This window comes from Bufo gargarizans, chromosome 9 (assembly GCF_014858855.1).
Source record: "Bufo gargarizans isolate SCDJY-AF-19 chromosome 9, ASM1485885v1, whole genome shotgun sequence".
Lineage (NCBI taxonomy): Eukaryota > Metazoa > Chordata > Amphibia > Anura > Bufonidae > Bufo > Bufo gargarizans.
Genome location: NC_058088.1, coordinates 167,947,555 through 167,965,866, shown reverse-complemented (window position 1 = coordinate 167,965,866; position 18,312 = coordinate 167,947,555). Strand labels below are relative to the sequence as shown.

The window sequence follows — 18,312 nt, the reverse complement described above, 5'->3', positions numbered from 1 at the left end:
TGATTTACAGCCAGGTGAGGTCAAATACTGGACCGGATTTTAAATGCCAGGTTTTGGCAGCACCTGGCTGTCCTTAAATAGGCAGCTGAGCTCAGAAGCTATGTCTCTGTGTTCAGATCTGGGAGCCTTGTGTCTGGATAAAGGCTTGCTACCTGTTTGGCGTAAAAACGGGTTGGTGCTGCTATCAGCAAGGACTCTTTGAGGCAGAATTGCCGCATGGTGTGAATTACCACCGTAAGGTGACTTTGGTTGATTATGACGGCTTGTTTTGTCACTTGCCTAAAGTGTGAATAAAACACTGAACTGTTTGATCCAAAGAACTTGTTGTTGCCTCTATACTGCGTCCGCTAATCCTGTCTACCAGAGCGGGTCCCCATCAGGTAAAATATTAAAATGTTCTTCAAGGAGTTTGTATGGTGCTAAAATGACTACTACATAATGTACTGTATCAGCTTTGAATCATAATCCTAGCTTAGAGGGGAAATTCCAGGCCCCAATAACTATCCTGCACTTGCCCGTGAAATAAATGAACTTCGGTGATTTATATTCTGCATGTCACATCCTGCAATGAACATTTCTTTTATAGTGTACATTTGTCCATTAGATGCCCACTAGATGTCAGTATAATAAAACTATTATCTCATTTTATGGCCAAAGAGAAGAATTCTCCCCGATAATGACTACTCTAAAAGCAACATTTTGCATTGTTATGGCCCAGAAATTCCGTGTATGTTCCTGATAAACAGAAACGAGCATCTGGAGGAAATTTTTGAAGATGGACAAAGTTTGCTCTTTGGCTTACAGGGCTACAGAACAATAATTTGTAATGAAAAAATATATAAATTTCTGTGCTGTTAAGTGTACGGTATACAGAAAGTAATTACACAGTATCAGGCATATAGTGATAAAAAAAAAAAATGCAATACGTCAAAGGAACTATCATTAGAGCTATAGCCTGGGGCTCCTCGGCCACCCACCCAAAAAAGCCTTGAAGGTGTAACACCATGCACTACTATGCTGTACCAAAGTAATCATATTGTGTGTGAGATAGTGTTCATAAATATCATTATTAGATCTCATGCACCCAACTGTATTTTGCATCCCTGTCCGATCCACATTTTTTGTCCCATTCATTTCTATGGGTCTGCAAACAAATAAGACTGCACACAGATGTCATCCATGCTATCCACATCTGTACAGTACATCCATATTGTGGACAAGAATAGTCTAGTGATGGGTGTGAGAAAAATGCAGATTACACACAGAGAGTATCTATATCTTGCAGATTAGTGGTTTGCGGACCGAAATATGTATATGGTCGTGTACATAAGACCTAGCTTATATATTGCCTCATCCCCCCCAAAAAGTTTGAAATAGTTTATTTATCAGTGTTATGCTCTGCTCCTTTGTCCTCATGACAACACTTCTTGATCAAGTGATTCTGCTTTGTTTTAATATATGCAAATGAGCCTCTAGGAGCAACGGGGGCGTTGCCGTTACACCAAGAGGCTCAGCTTTCTCTGCAACTGCCACGTCTTCTGCACTTTGATTGACAGGACCAGGCAGTGAAAATGTCATCGCGCCTGGTCCTGTGAATCAAAGTGCAGAGGGCGCAGCAGTTGCAGAGAGAGCAGATCCTCCAGGTGTAACGGCAACACCCCTGTTGCTCCTAAAACACTGGACAACCCCCTTTAAGTATTTATGTGTCATTTTTATTTAGACAAACTGTCACATTAGTTATAAGAAACTGTATGTAATTCTAAATTGTACATCATAGGGCAGTATTATTTTGGAAATTCAAGGCACTGGACATGGACAGGTAGCAAAACTCTTCACTGTTCATACAAAGTCTACAGATATGTTGTTGTTGATTTTATTTAAAGCATGATACCAAAAAAATACATCTTTTTACTATTTTCTATACACTATCCTTCCGTTCAATGGCTGGACAGGCCTGAAGTTGTTCACCATTGGGATTTTTTCTACAGCGGTACTTGATGTGAAGTAGAGCGAAGAAACAATAGCTTCATACTGTGAGAATAAAGGAAACAATATTAGACAATTATGTTACTTGTAATGTCAGGGTTAGGCCTCTCAGGGTAATGTCAGGGTTAGTAATGTCAGGGTTAGGCCGGATTTAGGTGGCGTTACCGACTTCCGTCTGCAAAAAGTGGTCACATCTGGATGTGCCTCTTATAAATTTGGCACATTGCCCTTTATGAAATGCCAGTCTTTAAAAAATGATCCCCTGTACCTGTAGGCCAAATTAAAATACCACAATGGAGCACCTTTCTCTATTAGCCAAAGCAGGTGCCAGGAGTGACTCCCAACCATGATGACCTGGCCAGTCTGTGCCATTGATTTGAATTGGAAAAGTCTTATATAATAACAAGCAAGAAACATTACCTGTTCACTGCTAAGCTGCTGTGGTATCCTTATCACATGCCAGGCGACATTCTCTGAGCATGGTGGAGTAGTGAGGGACCCCTGGTACTTATAAAAGTTCTCAGTATGAAGAAGCAGTTTTGATAATCTGATGGAAATTGTTGCTGACTGTCCTAGAAATCAGAACAAAAATTCAAGGCAATGACTAAGAATTCAATGAAATATTTAAAATTATTGTGCTAAATTACGGCAAAAAAACTGCTTCTCTTCCAAGTCAGGGCAAAACAGTAGAGTAAAAAACAAAATGTTTTTTATATCAATGGACAAGGTCATATAAGAGGAGAAGTGTTATGTGGCGTGCAGTACACATAGGGTAAACTTAAAGGGGCTGTCCAGGATTTTGATATTGATGGCCTATCCTCAGGCATACTGTAGTTGATCACAGTCCTAAATATGTAGGAACTGTCTCTAGTTTTCAGAGACAGTCGTTGCAAATTCAGGCTGTCTCAGGTCAAAAATGGGTGGGTCTTATATAAGCCCCAACTGAAAAATGGGTTGTCCCATCCAGTTTGGGGCGTTCCCAGGGGCAGACCTATGTGTCTCTAATTTACCAACTGCAATGTTGATAAGTATGTCCTCAGGCATCCCAAAGTGCCACCAATAAGCTGTTACCTTGTAGCACCAGCTCCTTCCATATTGCCATGGACAGGGTTTTGAAAGGCATTGCAGATGTACCACACTGTTCATAGTAGACAATTGTATAGAGAATTGTATGTATTGTATATTGCATGTAACATTGGTGGCAGTGAAAGGGTTAACTGCTTGGTAATGCATTAAAACACTGACTGTCCATGCTAGAAAGTACATCTCCCCAGAGGTCATAAGTACGTAGATGTCCCTCCAGAGCCTTGTTTTAAGAGACACAGAAGCAAAGATTAAGAGTGAGCTGGGAAACACTTCTGTGATATTCCTGCATGTAACTAGTTAGCAGTGGAGGTGAATGGCACTACCTATAAACGTGCACCAACTCAGGGCCTACACAGGGCAAGAAAGCAACTGAGCACGGCAGAGAAGACAGTAAACTGAAGCACAGAGACTACCTAGCTACCATGAAGCAGCTAAAGACCTGTGGAGATACCAGGATTGTTACAGAGACCAGTAACTGGAGCACAGAGACTACCTAGCTACCATGAAGCAGCTAAAGACCTGTGGAGATACCAGGATTGTTACAGAGACCAGTAACTGGAGCACAGAGACTACCTAGCTACCATGAAGCAGCTAAAGACCTGTGGAGATACCAGGTTTGTTACAGAGACCAGTAACTGGAGCACAGAGACTACCTAGCTACCATGAAGCAGCTAAAGACCTGTCCATGGAAATGCCAGTGATAGGGGAGTGTCTATGTAACTAGCTGGGTGGGAGGAGCCTTAGACCTATCTGGGAGGAGTTAGGGGCAGTGATAGGGGAGTGTCTATGTAACTAGCTGGGTGGGAGGAGCCTTAGACCTAGCAGGAGGAGTTAGGGGCAGTGATAGGGGAGTGTCTATGTAACTAGCTGGGTGGGACTAGCCTCAGACTAGCTGGGTGTTGTGCATTATGGGTTTAGTTGAATACAGCAACAGGAAGTGCTACATACAGGATGTAAAGAAACCAAACCAGAGTGATAGGTTTACATGGTGAAAACAGGTCAGGAAAGTCTAAATTGGCATGGGGGGGGGGGGGGTCTACCTGGGGTAAGCAACTACATGAGCATATCTGTTAAAAAGCAATTCCAAAAACTCTTTAATGGTGGTCAGTAGGGGTATATGGTACTAGACTCAGACAGAGTTTATCTTTAGGCTCCGTTCACACGTCCTTAGCGTGTTTTGAGGATCTACGGATCCGCAAAACACAGACACCGGCAATGTGCGTTTTGCATTTTGCGGACCCCACATTGCCGGCACTAATAGAATATGGCTATTCTTGTCCGCAATTGCGGACAAGAATAGGACATGTTCTATTTTTTTCGGGAACGAAATTCCGTATCCGGGTCCGCAATTCCGTATCCGGGTCCGCAAAATGCGGAACGAAATTGCGGACGTGTGAATGGGGCCTTAACCAGTTTTTTTTTTGTTGTAAAAGTGGATGTCCCTTTTAACAGAAGCCATAATGGAGGGTACATTTTATCTATTTTACCTTGGTAAGCGACATCAGAGAGGACATTGACTACATTTTGAAGTTCTCCATGTCTTTCACCAATCTAAAAGGAATAAATGATGATACAATTAATAATACATATTTATATAATACACAGGCATTACACGTTCACACATCATAAACTGCACTCACTAATTAGTCTTGCAAAATATTTGAAGAGAAAATAAAATCTTATCAATTAAGTAAAAATGTAGTAAAAGGGCTGGCACCATACAGATTTATTATACTGTACAGTATATTGTCATCAATGTCTGATTGATGGGGGTCTGACTGCTGTGAATCTCCTCGGTCAATTGACCCCACGCTACTGTTTTTTTGAATTTGTCATTTTGCAGCTGGTCTCTACTTTCTTCCTATTACATTAATGTGCAAATACTTTCATTCAGTAATCCTTACTTCAAATAGTACTCCAACTACAGCCAGACCATCTGGTTTGGTTTTCGCTGTTGCTAGATCCACATATTTCGTATTGTAGAACACAAAATGCACCTAAAAAGATAAAAGAAAAAACATTTGTATACGAGATAAAAGTGTAATCCCTTAATCTTAGGCCTCATGCACACGGCCGGGGAGGAGCGAGATCCATTCAACTTGATCCATTAGCACCGTCAAAAAATAGAACATGTTCTATTTTTTTTTTTTGCGGTGCGGAAGCACAGACAGAAAAATCATGGGAGCACTCCGGATGGCGGACCCATTATACAGGAAGTCAACAACTGATAGACAATTATTATTAATTATTATTAAAGCGCCATACATACGCTGTACATATGAAAAGGGGTATACATACATAATACAGACAATTGCACTAAGCATAAACAAGACGAGTTACAAAGTGGTACAGAAGGAGAGAGGGCCCTGCCCGTGAGGGCTTACAATCTACATGGTATGGAAGAAGGACACAGTAGGTGCGGGTTAAGTTGGTCATGGCGGTATAGAGGCAGCAGGGTCACTGGTTGTAGTCTTGTCTGAAGAGGTGGGTTTTTTAGGTTTCTTTTGAAGGATTACACTGTAGATGAGAGTCTGATATGTTGGGGTAGCGAGTTCCAGAGTATGGGGGATGCGCGGGAGAAATCTTGGAGGCGATTGTGGGAAGAGGTGATAAGAAGAGAGGAGAGAAGGAAGTCTTGTGAGGATCAGAGAGTGTGCGTGTGGGGATGTATCGGGAACGTAGCTCAGAGATGTAGGGAGGGGACAGGTTGTGGACGGCCTTGTATGTATTTGTTAGTATTTTGAACTGAATTCGCTGGGCAATGGGGAGCCAGTGAAGGGATTGGCAGAGGGGAGAGGCAGAGGAGTAGATTAGTCGGGCAACAGAGTTGAGGATAGATTGGAGGGGTGCGAGGGTGCTAGATGGAAGGCCACAGAGGAGGATGTTGCAGTAGTCTAGGCGGGAGATGATGAGGACATATACAAGCATTTTCGCAGACTCAAAGTAGAGGAAAGTGCAGATGCGGGAGATGTTTTTGAGTTGGAGGCGGCAGGTGGTGCAAAGGGCTTGGATGTGCGGTCGGAAGGAGATAGCAGAATCCAAGGTCACTCCAAGGCAGCGGACTTGGTTGACTGGGGAGAGTGTGCAGCCATTGATCGTGATAGATAGGTCTGTGGGGGGGGGGGGGGGGGGGTTGAGCAAAATGGGGGAAAGATGATGAATTCTGTTTTATCCATGTTAAGTTTTAGAATCAGACAATCAGTTATTATGGACTTTATATGATCATAGAATAATAGGCAAACACTGGAAGAAAATCTAAAGCAAAGGGGACATGCTACAACTTTTTTAATCAGAGGGTTATTATAATTAGTAGTGTTAAGTCTTCTGATTCTAATCTTGTAAAAGTTTTCACACCGATACAGATCTCTTGTTTCCTACAAAGTGCCTATTTTGGGCAATGTGTTGTCATCAAACACCTTAAAGGGGTTTTCAGAGACTTTTATACTGATGACCTATGTTCTGGTTAGGTCATCATATTCTGATCGGTGGAGGTCTGAGACTCGAGACCCCTGCTGATCAGCTGTTTGAGAACGCACCTGCACTCGTGGTAGTGCTGCGGCCTTATCACAGCTTCTTCGGTCACGTGGCCTAGGTGACCGATGAAGAAACGACATATTCATCGGTCACGTGGCCTAGGTGCAGCTCCGCCCCATAGAAGTGAATGGGGCTGAGTGCGATACAATGGTATTTGTGAGCTGAGAGAAGGCTGCGGCACTAATGGCAGCGCCAATGCCTTCTTAAACAGCTGATCATCATTGGTCCCAGGTGTTGGACCCCCACCGATCAGATACTGATAACCTGTCCAGAGGATAGCTCATCAGTAAAAAAAAAAAACAGAAAACACCTTTTAATTACAGTAGATGCTATAAATGTGGCATGAATAGGTGTGAAATCCACCACATCCTTTGTCAAGGTCAGGTGATAACAGATATACAATTTTTGTGAACGTGTTATGTACTGGTTGCAGTAAACAGTGCCTCTATATTAGTTGTACAACCGGAAAAGTAAAGATTTGCATAGGTGAATATCTATCTAATATCACCAGGCCGAATAAAATGGGAAAACTGTATCTGGTGCTTCCGTGCATGTTGACAAGGTCAGGTACACCAATAAAATCCAAAGGATATGCGCCGCTCTTTCCAACAATCTCAATGTGAACTAGGTGATACATATCTCACTTCCAGATTTCCCCAGAAGATGTGAATTCATTTCTTGGGGCGATGCGCTTCTTTCTTGTGAACCTCCTATCAACTCATATATCCTTCTCTCAGTTTTTTCTTATTGTACATAAATATGTGAAGAAACTTAAATTGTGCTAATATGCTGGTTCCAATCCATTTTTCTGACCCATTTCATAAATATGCGGGTTCCGTACCTACAGGTTTAAAGAATAAATCTTCCTTTCATCCTAAATACCACCAAAATTAGTGTATTGAAGAATTTAAGCAAGCGGTTTTAAGAGATTTGGAAAAAATAAATCTATTTTGACCCATAAAGAAAAAGACTAAAATACTAAAATAGTGGTTAACCCCACTGATGGGGATGGGGGGGGGGGGGTTAGTTGTGATTTTGGGAATTGAATATTTAGATAAGGAATTTAAGAGATTACTACCAATTCAAAGTACATATGACATATTAAGAAGTGTGTGTACATGAGAAATAACACTATTTCTGGACATTATATCTTTTTTTTTTTTTAGCAGTTTTTCCTTTGTGCATAGTGAATGTCTAGTTTCCAGTTCTCTCAGATGTGGTAGATGGAGACTTGCTGCCATCCACTGCACACAGAAAGTAGAGGAGAATCTGCTTCCTAACCATCTCCTATGCACTCAGAATCAGCCCTAGGATCATGGAGGATATTATAGAGAGGTACTGACCTGTATGGTGGGAATAAAGCACTTAGGAAGTTTATATCTCAGCCTATGTAGCTCTAGCAGTCTGCTTGTCTGTGTGTGTTCTGCTCACCCGTCCCCCCTCTCCTCTCCATATTCTTGCATTGACATGTATAATATGATCCTCCTGTGGAGCTGCTCCATCTTGGACAGTATTAAGGCATTTTTCAGAGTGAAAAGCATTTAGCAGTGGGGAGAGGTAAACAGCTAAGGGCTACTTTCACACTATTGTTTTGGATTTCCGTTTGTGAGATATTTCTCACTCCTATTATAAAGTTTCTTGTGGTCGCTTGTACTACTTTATTTATGCAAAGTTGTGTGAAAAGTTAGTGACCATTTAAATGAATAAAAATGTGACTGTATATAAAACAGCCGATTGCATGTGTACTCTATAATCTTCCCAAATTGCATAAGGACTCCAATTTCCCCATGGAAGGGCAATTGTGGCTGGTATTTCCACTCTAACTAGTAAACGGGGGGAATAATTTGACTCTTCTTTAAAAAAGTATGTTAATCACCCTCATATTTGAAAGATATGGGACATACTATTGATTTATTGCAGACTATTCCTTTTTCGTTTTTCTTATGACATGTTTAAGTTAGAGTTGATGTAGTTTCCTTGTACATAGTGATTCCTAGGAAGTAGGGTTTGGAAATGGTTAAATTCTATTTGACATATGACATTTCTATAAGGGAAGAACACAAGCTATTCATTGTGGACTGTATTGATTAATTTATTTTGGTATCATAACACTTTTTAGTTACAGTTTTGCAGAACCGGTGGGGACCCATTAATTTCAATGGGGGCGCAAAAGATGAGGACAGCACACGGTCTGTTCCATGGCCCCACAAAAAAGATAGAGCATGTCCTATTCTTTGTGGACCGCAAAACACTTACGGCCGTCTGAATGAGCACTAAGTGAGTTTCAATGGAAGCACAATTCCCTCCTAGTTTTGCTAATATTTTTATGGATTTTTGGGAAAGGGAATTTATCACTAATTACTGGCAGAATTTTGAGGAACTGGGTCTTATTTTTTGGAAGAGATATATTGATGATTGTTTAATGATTTGGAGAAGGAGAGAGGGGGTTTGGATAAGTTTATACAATTTATCACCTTTTTTGTTTTATTTTATTTTTTATTATTATTTTTTCTTTACAGATTCATGTAGAAAATAATGTATTGAAAACATTAAACCTGTAGATTTGAATTCTTATATTGATACATCAAGCTGCCATTCTTCCATTTGGTTAGAAAATATTCCTAAGAGTCAATTTAAGAGAATACTTTGGGATTGTAATGGTGAAGATCAATATTTTCTACAGAGTGAGGTTATTAAAAAGAGATTTGTGGAAATGATCTATGATGAGAAAATCATTGATGAATGCATTAAACAAGTAGCAGAAGAGGGCAAGTTAATAATAAATCTACAAGGAAAGTAATTTGAGGTTTGCCTTTTTGACTGAATATAAAAATCATGTCGGATCAATCAAACGGATGGTTAAAAGGAATAGGTCTGTATTAAAATGTGACCCACTAAAATCTGCCCTTTATTTTTTCTAAAGCACCAAAATTCTAGAAATAAAATAGTTAAAAGCTATTTAAAAACTAATGGAGGAGTTAGTAAAAACGGAAATTCGGTGTGGGTTTTGTAAATTGAAAATATCAAGAAAATAAAACTTTGGATATGAACATGTGGGAGGGATCTACATGCTGGAGTGTCTTTGCACCCTCCAGTATGTTGGTAGAACTTTTTGAAAATGTAAAACTTGTATTAAAGAATATGGGGGTCATTTATGAAATCAGATATGTCAGTTTTGTGGCGTAAAATAAGTCATGGCAAAAGGGACATTTTTGCGACATTTCTTCTCCTCGCCACTTTTCACAGTGGTCTATGTTTGAGAGTAGTGTTGAGCGAATTGAAGTCCACAAAGTGGATTCGATCCGAATTTCATGGAAAATTCGATTCGCCGTGAAGCCAAATCATACTTAAGTTATCCGTCTGAGTGCAAAGAGCCAGATGCCGCCATCTTGCTTGAAGATCCCGCACTAAATCCTGTGCACGGTGACGTATGACGTCACCGCGCCGTCCAACGTGATGAAGTCATTATGGGCCGTGCGAAAATTCATCACACTGGATCTTCAATCAAGATGGCTGCGGCTGGCTCTTCGCGATCAAATGGATGAGGGTAAGTATGGTTTTATAAATTTTATTTTACACTTTAATATTAATGTCAGATGGCGTTATCAGCTATGAACGCGGCATCTGAGGGGTACAATGACGGGGAGCTGCGCAATCGCAAGCTCCCTATTATTGCACCCACTACTTACAAAGTAATGCGCTTCGTGAAGGAAGGAATCTGAAGGTCCGGAAAAAGCATTAACTCAGGTGGTCAGGTTCCTGAGTGTGAGCCAGGACTTTTTATTGATATGCGCTGATGTTATTTAATCGCGTGAATCAATTGTGAGATTGTGATCAATATTGCTGTGGACCTTCACTACTGGAGTTTGCGATCTTGTCTCCTGAATATAGGAAGCGCAAGACTGACGGGCTCATGAAGGATATTTGAGTTATGCGCTGATAAGAGGTGCACGAGAAAGAAGGATCTTGCCCCAAGGAATAAATTCACACCTTCTGAGGAAATCTGCCAGTGAGATATCACCTAGTTTATATTGAGACTGTTACAAAGAGCAGCGCCTACCCCTTTCGATTTCATTAATTGTTTGAGACTAACCTCATCTCAGTAGGTGGTAGTGTGAACTCGCTGCAAGACCATATCATTTGAGTATGGTCAGGTACAACGCTTTCTGTTGGTTTTGAGATGAGTGGGAAAATGATGGGCAATTCATTATTCTCTGTAGAATTACTTACCTCCAGTGGGTAGGCTTGGCCATCAATTTGATGCTCTGACCCTTCTCCAGCAAGCAGACTGCCGAAATGGAGGTGAAACCCAGAAAACTTATAGATATTAGGAAGTCCAGCACCGGCCAAAAAGTAATCTGAACTCAAGACCACCTCAACTATAGAAATACAAAGAACATTAGGATTTATATCATTTATGCCATTATTCTCTTTTCTCGTGTAATCCGTAGCAGTTCTACACCGGCAGATTATCTACAATGAGCGTTCGTACATAGTGATTTTCTGCTTGATTCTCAGGCTGTGTAAAGACCCCTTAAAGGACAAACAGTTTGTTGCCCATAGCAGCCAAGCTTTTATTTTGCTACTGCATTTCTTACAGTACTATTCCCCAACCTGTAGGTCTCCAGTTGTTGCAAAACTCCAACTCCCACAATTCCCTGACAGCCTGGAGGCATGATAGGAGTTGCTCTTTTGCAACAGCCGAAGAACCACCAGTTGCTTTTTTTTACATGCACCTTGGATATATCAGAAGATTCTGACTGTTTCAGTGTTACGGCAGTGGGTGTGGAACCACTGTGTCAACCAACAGATTGGGCTTTGGGCTCTTTTTAAAGGAGTTATTCTGGCAGTTTTCACAATTTAACCCTTGTACAGGGAATTCGCTGCAGGGGAACTACCAAGCCGCTGTCTCCTGGAGTAGTGTCTGTGTGAATGATAGATGACCCATGGGAGTCAGAAACACTGGTGCAGGGCACCGAGGGGTCAGGCAAAATCATAGTCAGGGAAATGGGCAAAAGTCAGTTCATGGGCAGATAAACAAATGTAGACAAATGCAGCCCTCCATTGCAGGGAACTAGCAAGCTAGATAACCTATTGGTTGTGCAGCCTTCTATTAGGGAAGGGGACTTAAGTACCCATAGATGACTAGCTATTGGCTGGTGTGAACTAAGGTATGCACACACTGGCCCCTTTAAGAGCCGTAGAATTCACATGCCCTACAGGTTAAGAAGGTGATGCTGGGCCGGCCAGCCTGCCACCGCCTGCGTGGAAGGACAGAGTGACCCAGGCAGCCAGGCCCGCCAGCAAGAAGAGATGTGTGGAAGGCGGGTCCATGCCACCACGAGACCAGGAAAGGTGAGCAAGTAATAATTGTTGGGAACCGGTACAGGTTGTGTGTGCACTTAGTTACAGTAAATACATTTGCTACTATAAATCCCCCTTCAGAAATTACAGGTGAACAGAATTTAGTAAATTATCCTAGACCTAATATAACAAACTGGTGAAGAGTTGTATACGTCCCTCAAATTTATAACTAATAAACTTAACTGAATACAATGTTAAAATAAAATAATAAACCTTTATTGTGCAATGTCACTTTAAAACTGGAATCAGACACTCTTGCTCACGAATGGAGCGACTCAAGATAGGGTGTAACCCCAACTAGTAGAGGGGAGGCACTATTGTTTTGCAGTAAATGCTTACTATCAGGAGATAAGTACCTTTAAGGACCCATGACGTAGCTGTACGTCATGGGTCCAATCCCTAAACATGGCGCCCGCTCACACGTGCATCGGGTGCCTTAGCCGCGGGGTTTCTGCTATTTTAAACAGCAGAGACCCGTGGCACATGTATGCGATAAGCTATGAGGCTTATCGCATGCATCTTACCCTTCAGATGCCATGGTCAAATGTGACCACGGCATCTGCGCAGACCGGAACCGGAAGTTGCGCGCTTCCAGTCTGGTAACAGCGTTCCCCGGCTGAGATCGGGGAACCTGTTACCTTGCGCTAATTGACCGAAGCCTCAAGCAGATTTCAGAGTCAGTTAGATGTATTTATCAATACAGGCCACTAGGTGGCAGCCTTGTATTGATATAGTGCAATTTAGGTTTCAACGATGGCTAATTAGCCATCACTGAAAACTATAGGCAATCGAATGATTGCCAGTTATTGTCACCCAAGGTGACAAAAAAAAAGTTTTTAAGAAATATAAAAAAAAAGTTCAAATCACCCCCCTTTCCTTAAAATAAAAATACTTAACCAATAAAAAAAATATAGGCATATCATGGGCATCACCGCGTGCAAAAATGCCCATACTATTAAAATAAAACAATATTAATGGAATACGGCAAATTGCGTAGCGGGAGGGGAAAAAAAGAAACAACCAATTTTCAATTTTTTGTCACTTCAACTACCCAATAATTTTTCTATAAAAAGTGATCAAAAAGTCGCACACACTTAAAATTGGTATTGATCAAAAGAACAGATTGTCCCGCAAAAAATGAGCCCTCGCACAGCCCCGTACATATAGCTACAAAAAAGTTATAGGGGTCAGAATATGGTTCTGAAAAAAATAATCCTGAAAGGTTTTAATTTTTTTTTTTTTATATTAAAACACAAGAAAATGTATACAAGTGTGGTATCGTTGTAACCGTACTGACCTGGAGAATGAAGATAACAGGTCAACTTTATCGCTTAGTGTGCCATTAGAAAGTACAACTTTTCCCGCAAAAAATAAGCTCTCATAAGGCGAAATGTGAATAGAAAAATAAAAAAGTTAGGACTATGGGAAGGCGGGGAGTGAAAAATGAAAACGCAAAAATGGAAAATCCCAGGGTCCTTAAGGGGTTAAAACACAAATCACAGTGCCTGTTAGCATGTGAAGCAGACACTATGTTACTAATAACTGCCTATTAGAGCAGGTTTCAGGAATTATTGGGCTCTGTATCTAAGCATTATTTGTTTAGGGTACTTTCACACTAGCGGCAAGGATCTCCGGCAGGCTGTTGTCCGGGTGAACAGCCTGTCGGATCCGTGCTGCCGCTAGTGCACACGTACCCCCGGACTACCGCTCCGGCCTCCTTGACTATAATGGGGGCGGGCCGGAGTTCCGGCGACAGCATTGCAAACATGCCGAGAGGCGGCCGGAATAAAAGTACGACATGTCGGAATAAAAGTACAGCTAGCGGCAGCGCGGATCCGACAGGCTGTTCACCCGCCGGAGCAGCCTGCTGGAGATCCATGCCGCTAGTGTGAAACTAGCCTCAGATTGCTCTAGACACATGCCGCGTCATTGTTACAACACCTTCAACTTATATTCCTAACTCTGTATACCGGCCCTTTATATCTCCCTCCTGCTCAACGCGTTTCTATGCGGTGGTGAACGCACACTTCATCAGGAGCAGTTGAGTACAAGATCAGCTGAGGGCCGGTATACAGGGTTGGGAATATAAAGTGAAGGTGTGGTAACAACGCTGCGTGTGTCTAGAGCAATCTAAGCAAATAATGCTTAGATACAGATCCCCTCTACTAATTGGGGTTACACCCTAGCCTGAGTCACTCCATTCATGAGCGAGAGTGTCTGGTTCCAGTTTTAATGTGAAATTGCACAATAAAGGTTTATTATTTTATTTTAACGTTCTATTCAGGCAAGTTTGCGAATTATCCTATACCCTGCGGACATGGTTGTCAACAGTATCATGTGAGGAACTGGCTGAAAGTGAAAGTGGCACATAAGGAGTAATGAATGCTGCAGCCAGGAGCGACTTGGAGAGCAGGAGTAACTAATACACCAAGAGTGGAGTTACTCTGGTGTCATATATGAAAACAATGTGGCTTACCTGTGTGTCCGTTGTTAGTTACAACACCTGTGGAAGGCAGTGACCACCCGAAAATGTGAATACGTTGCAATTTATTATCGAGTTGGACTTCTGAGTTTATGATATTGATGGGTGACTGGGAAGAATTTCCACACGTAGGGTAATTCTGCGGCCATGTATTGGGTTCTAGTAATCATAAGATGTACACATATTCAGTACATTGTTCCATAAACTTTACGATTCCATAAAATTATGATTTTTAGTAGAATGACAAGAAACAGGAGTAATAATTACTGTATAATAAAGCGTATCCTTTTTATATTATTGGAGTATCCACGTGTCTGAACATGTTACTGGGATACTGATAGAATTTGTCTGCATCAAATACTCAAAAGGTGTATCTACACATAATCATACTAAAAGATGGGGAATTTAGGGAGGTATACATTTGCAAAGTCCAGGGGCGTAGCTATAGGGGTGCAGAGTGCTGTTTCAATTTGTGCCTCAACCAGCATGAAGGCGATGTGCTTCCCTGCCCCTGGCCACAAGGTACTGTAGGAAGGGGGGGCCCAAGCTGACCTCTTGCACCAGGGCCCATGAGCCTTTACCTACACTCCTGGCAAACTCTAAACTGATACAGGTTTGTTTGCTTGTTAGGCTACATGCACACGACCGTGCCGTTTTTTGCGGTCCGCAAACCGCGGATCGCCAAAAAACGGAAGCCACCCGTGTGCCTTCGGCAATTTGCGGAACGGAACGGGCGGCCATTAATATAACTGCCTTTTCTTGTCCGTTTTGCGGACAAGAATAGGACATGTTATATTTTTTTTGCGGGGCTGCGGAACGGAGCAACGGATGCGGACAGCACACGAAGTGCTGTCCGCATCTTTTGCGGCCCCATTGAAGCGAATGGGTCCGCATCCGTGCCGCCAAAACGGCGGCTCGGATGCGGACCCAAACAACGGCCGTGTGCATGAGGCCTTAAAGAGATTTTTCCATAATCAGTGTCTGACCCGTGGAGGTTTGACCTCTGGGACTCCTACGTAACATTAGAGCAGGGGGTCCCATGTTCCCTTTTTTGAATGGAGCAGCAGTCAAACTTGCACAATGCCATTCTAATCAAAGTCAGTGGGACTCCCAGAATAACCAAGTGCTGCAATCTTCTGAAGTCACATAGATTCCTCGGCACTCCATTCAAATGGGCGAACAAAGAGCCCCCATTCTCATGATCAATCCAGCAGTTAGTCCCCCACCTATCAGACAGTTGTCACCTATCCTGTGGACAGATGATACATTTTGGTTATTGGAAACCCCTTTAAAAATTTCCTGTGAAATGTTTAATCCACCCCTTCCATGTACTTTCCAATGGTGTGGTTGTAGGGACAAGCAACTAACACTGCATGACAGCCTTGTTAGCTGAGCGGAGCAGGGAGAGGCAGGAGCCCTCTCCGCTCAGCTAATCCTGGCATAGTAGATGGGTACAGGGTACCAGCAGTGAGTAATAGTCCAGGGAGCACAGGCAGAAGCCCTCTCCGCCCGTACTCCCTGCGCTGCTGCGGTCCCCTAGGATGAGTACTCCGTACTGCATACATCACTAACAGCTCAGTTTTAGCGCATGGTGCTCTTTAGGGGTGAAAAAGTATGGTAGAAATAGAAAACTAATAAATAAAGTATATTAGAAAAATATTTTTTTAGGGGGTTAGGGACAACATATTAAAAGTTAGTATAAAAGTTTAGTTACTCTTTAAGTTAGTTTTATTTGGTTAATCATTTATAATTATTATCTTGTGTGCATCTGTGTTTTTTCACGGACCCATTGAAAGTCAATGGGTCCGCAGAAAATCACGGAAAACGAAACAACGGACACGGGACACAACAACGGTCGTGTCCAGTAAAAGGGTGGCATAGAAAGTGGAGAAACATCTCAATACAAAAGTGTTAGACCTAAAGACCTAACAGATTTATCAAACACTGGGCAACTGCAAACTGACTTCAAAAATTACTCTCATAATAATTGTCCCCCAATTTTTTTTATTCCACCAATTTATCTAATTTATTGCCAATGCTAAAATGATGTCCATAGCCTTCAAAATGCCTTTGTAAGAGCCGAGGTGATAACAACGTGAACCCCATCTCTTTGCTTACACATGTATTGCTATGCACACAACATATTACTGTAAACTGTTAGAATGTAAGACATAATGCACATACCGCATTCCTCGCGTTCATAGCACCAGTTCCCTGGGAAGGAAAAAAATAGATGTAATGTACTGGATTTGTGTAATCGGTGTAAATGGTGCCAACATTTGTAAAGTAAGGAAATAACCCAATTATATTCTCCCCAATTCTTAAAAATGTAAGGGTTAATGAATGATTACAAGGCAAACTGGGATGATACTAAGCGTGTTGCTTAAAACATCTTCTATGATATACTTAAAAGGGTTTTCCAAGATTTTTTACTGATCAGTTGGGTCTGACACCCAGGACCCCCGCCGATCAGCTGTTTTGAGAAGGCAGAGGCGCGTGAGCGTACCAAGTACACAGCGCCATACATTGTATAGTGGCCGTGCTTGGTATCACGCTCAGCCCCATTCACTCCAATGGTGCTGAGCTGCTCCTAGGCCACATGACAGTTAGTGGCCTAAGAAAATCAGAGAGAAGGCCGCGGCGCCTTCTCAAACAGCTGATCGGCGGGGTTCCTGGGTGTCAGACTCCCACCGATCAGATACTGATGACCTATCCTGAGGATGGGTCATCAATAAGAAAATCTCGGAAAACCCCTTTAGATTTTCTAATGGCTCTTATAAACAAACGCAATGTCACGGGTAGCCATAGGCCTTGTTCACACCAGTGTAATATGGTAGATTTTTTTTAGACCCTTAGGGCGTTTTCACACAAGTGTGTGCGGTCCAGGGAATGTGGTCCATCTCTACTGTCCCGTACTCACATGATGTGGGTACGGAACAGTAGACCCACGCTCAGGCTGGAACGTACAGCGTCATTGATCACTATGATCTTCAAACAGATAACACACACGTGTGAAACTGGTGAATTTTGGTGCATATTCCACACTTACAATTTCACCTGCCATTGTTTTCAGTGGATTGTCCACACTGTAGTTTACACCATGTGGATTATTATGCATGTGGGTTAAAATTCCAGGTTGCGGGGAAAAAATCAACATGTCCCTCAGGGTCCAAAACCCATGTTTTTTTTTTTATTAATTGACCAGGATTATAAGAACCTGGCTATGTTTTTTTATTTTTATTTTAAAGTGCCTACTGGTGTCTACTGGTTGTGTGGTATTACAGTTCAGCCTCGTTCTGTTCAATGGAGCCGAGCGGCAATACCAGACACAACCAATGGAAAGGAATAGCACTGTTTTTGTAAGAAGGAAGCCATGTTTTTTCTTAATCCTGGACAACACCTTTAAAAGAGGGGGAGTGATGCGTTACTAACGTCCTCCTGATTTGTTATATCCATTAGTACCAAATGAATGTGACTATATCTGATCGTGCCTCTCACCTTCTGCATGGTATCCCAGGCTGAGGTACAGCACCCCAATACACACAAGTTTGAGCATCTCCAAAGTCGTCTTTAGTTCTGAAATAAAAAAGTAAGGGTTTAAATCCAGAAACTGATCCACAATCCACCTCTAGTTAGGAATTTGAAAGTGATTCCCACTTGTAACTGTTCAAGGAACGCTAAAGATTCTGAGAGTACTATTTCTTGGAGAGAACCTGGTAGGCATAGGCAGTGTCGGACTGGGGTACTTAGGGCCCACCAGTGTAACTGATTCTGGGGGCCCACCTTAGGGCTCCTGCACACTAACTTATTTTTTTTCCATGTCTGTACCGTTCACTTCAATGGGGCCGCAAAAAAAAAAA

The 18,312-nt window shown here is 42.1% G+C and overlaps 1 protein-coding gene across 1 annotated transcript; it reads right to left on the bottom strand.

Moving 5' to 3' along the window:
- Nucleotides 1-1,859: 1,859 nt before the first annotated feature.
- On the bottom strand, nt 1,860-18,026 carry LOC122919434 (carbonic anhydrase 12-like). The gene is made up of 8 exons (XM_044268466.1): nt 17,951-18,026; nt 16,637-16,666; nt 14,447-14,611; nt 10,837-10,985; nt 4,977-5,069; nt 4,560-4,623; nt 2,407-2,558; nt 1,860-2,031 (listed from the first exon to the last, which is right to left on the bottom strand). Exons 1-8 carry the CDS (start codon nt 18,006-18,008, stop codon nt 1,912-1,914), a joined length of 831 nt encoding a protein of 276 aa, XP_044124401.1. The 5' UTR covers nt 18,009-18,026; the 3' UTR covers nt 1,860-1,911.
- Nucleotides 18,027-18,312: the final 286 nt, after the last annotated feature.

Coding starts and splice junctions, on each gene's coding strand:
- LOC122919434 (XM_044268466.1), bottom strand. CDS start 18,008: ATGCTCAAACTTGTGTGTATTGGGGTGCTGTACCTCAGCCTGGGATAC. Junction 4,624..4,976: donor TAGTTGGAGTACTATTTGAA/GTAAGGATTACT, acceptor TATTCCTTTTAG/ATTGGTGAAAGACATGGAGA. Junction 2,559..4,559: donor CTCTGATGTCGCTTACCAAG/GTAAAATAGATA, acceptor TCTGATTTCTAG/GACAGTCAGCAACAATTTCC.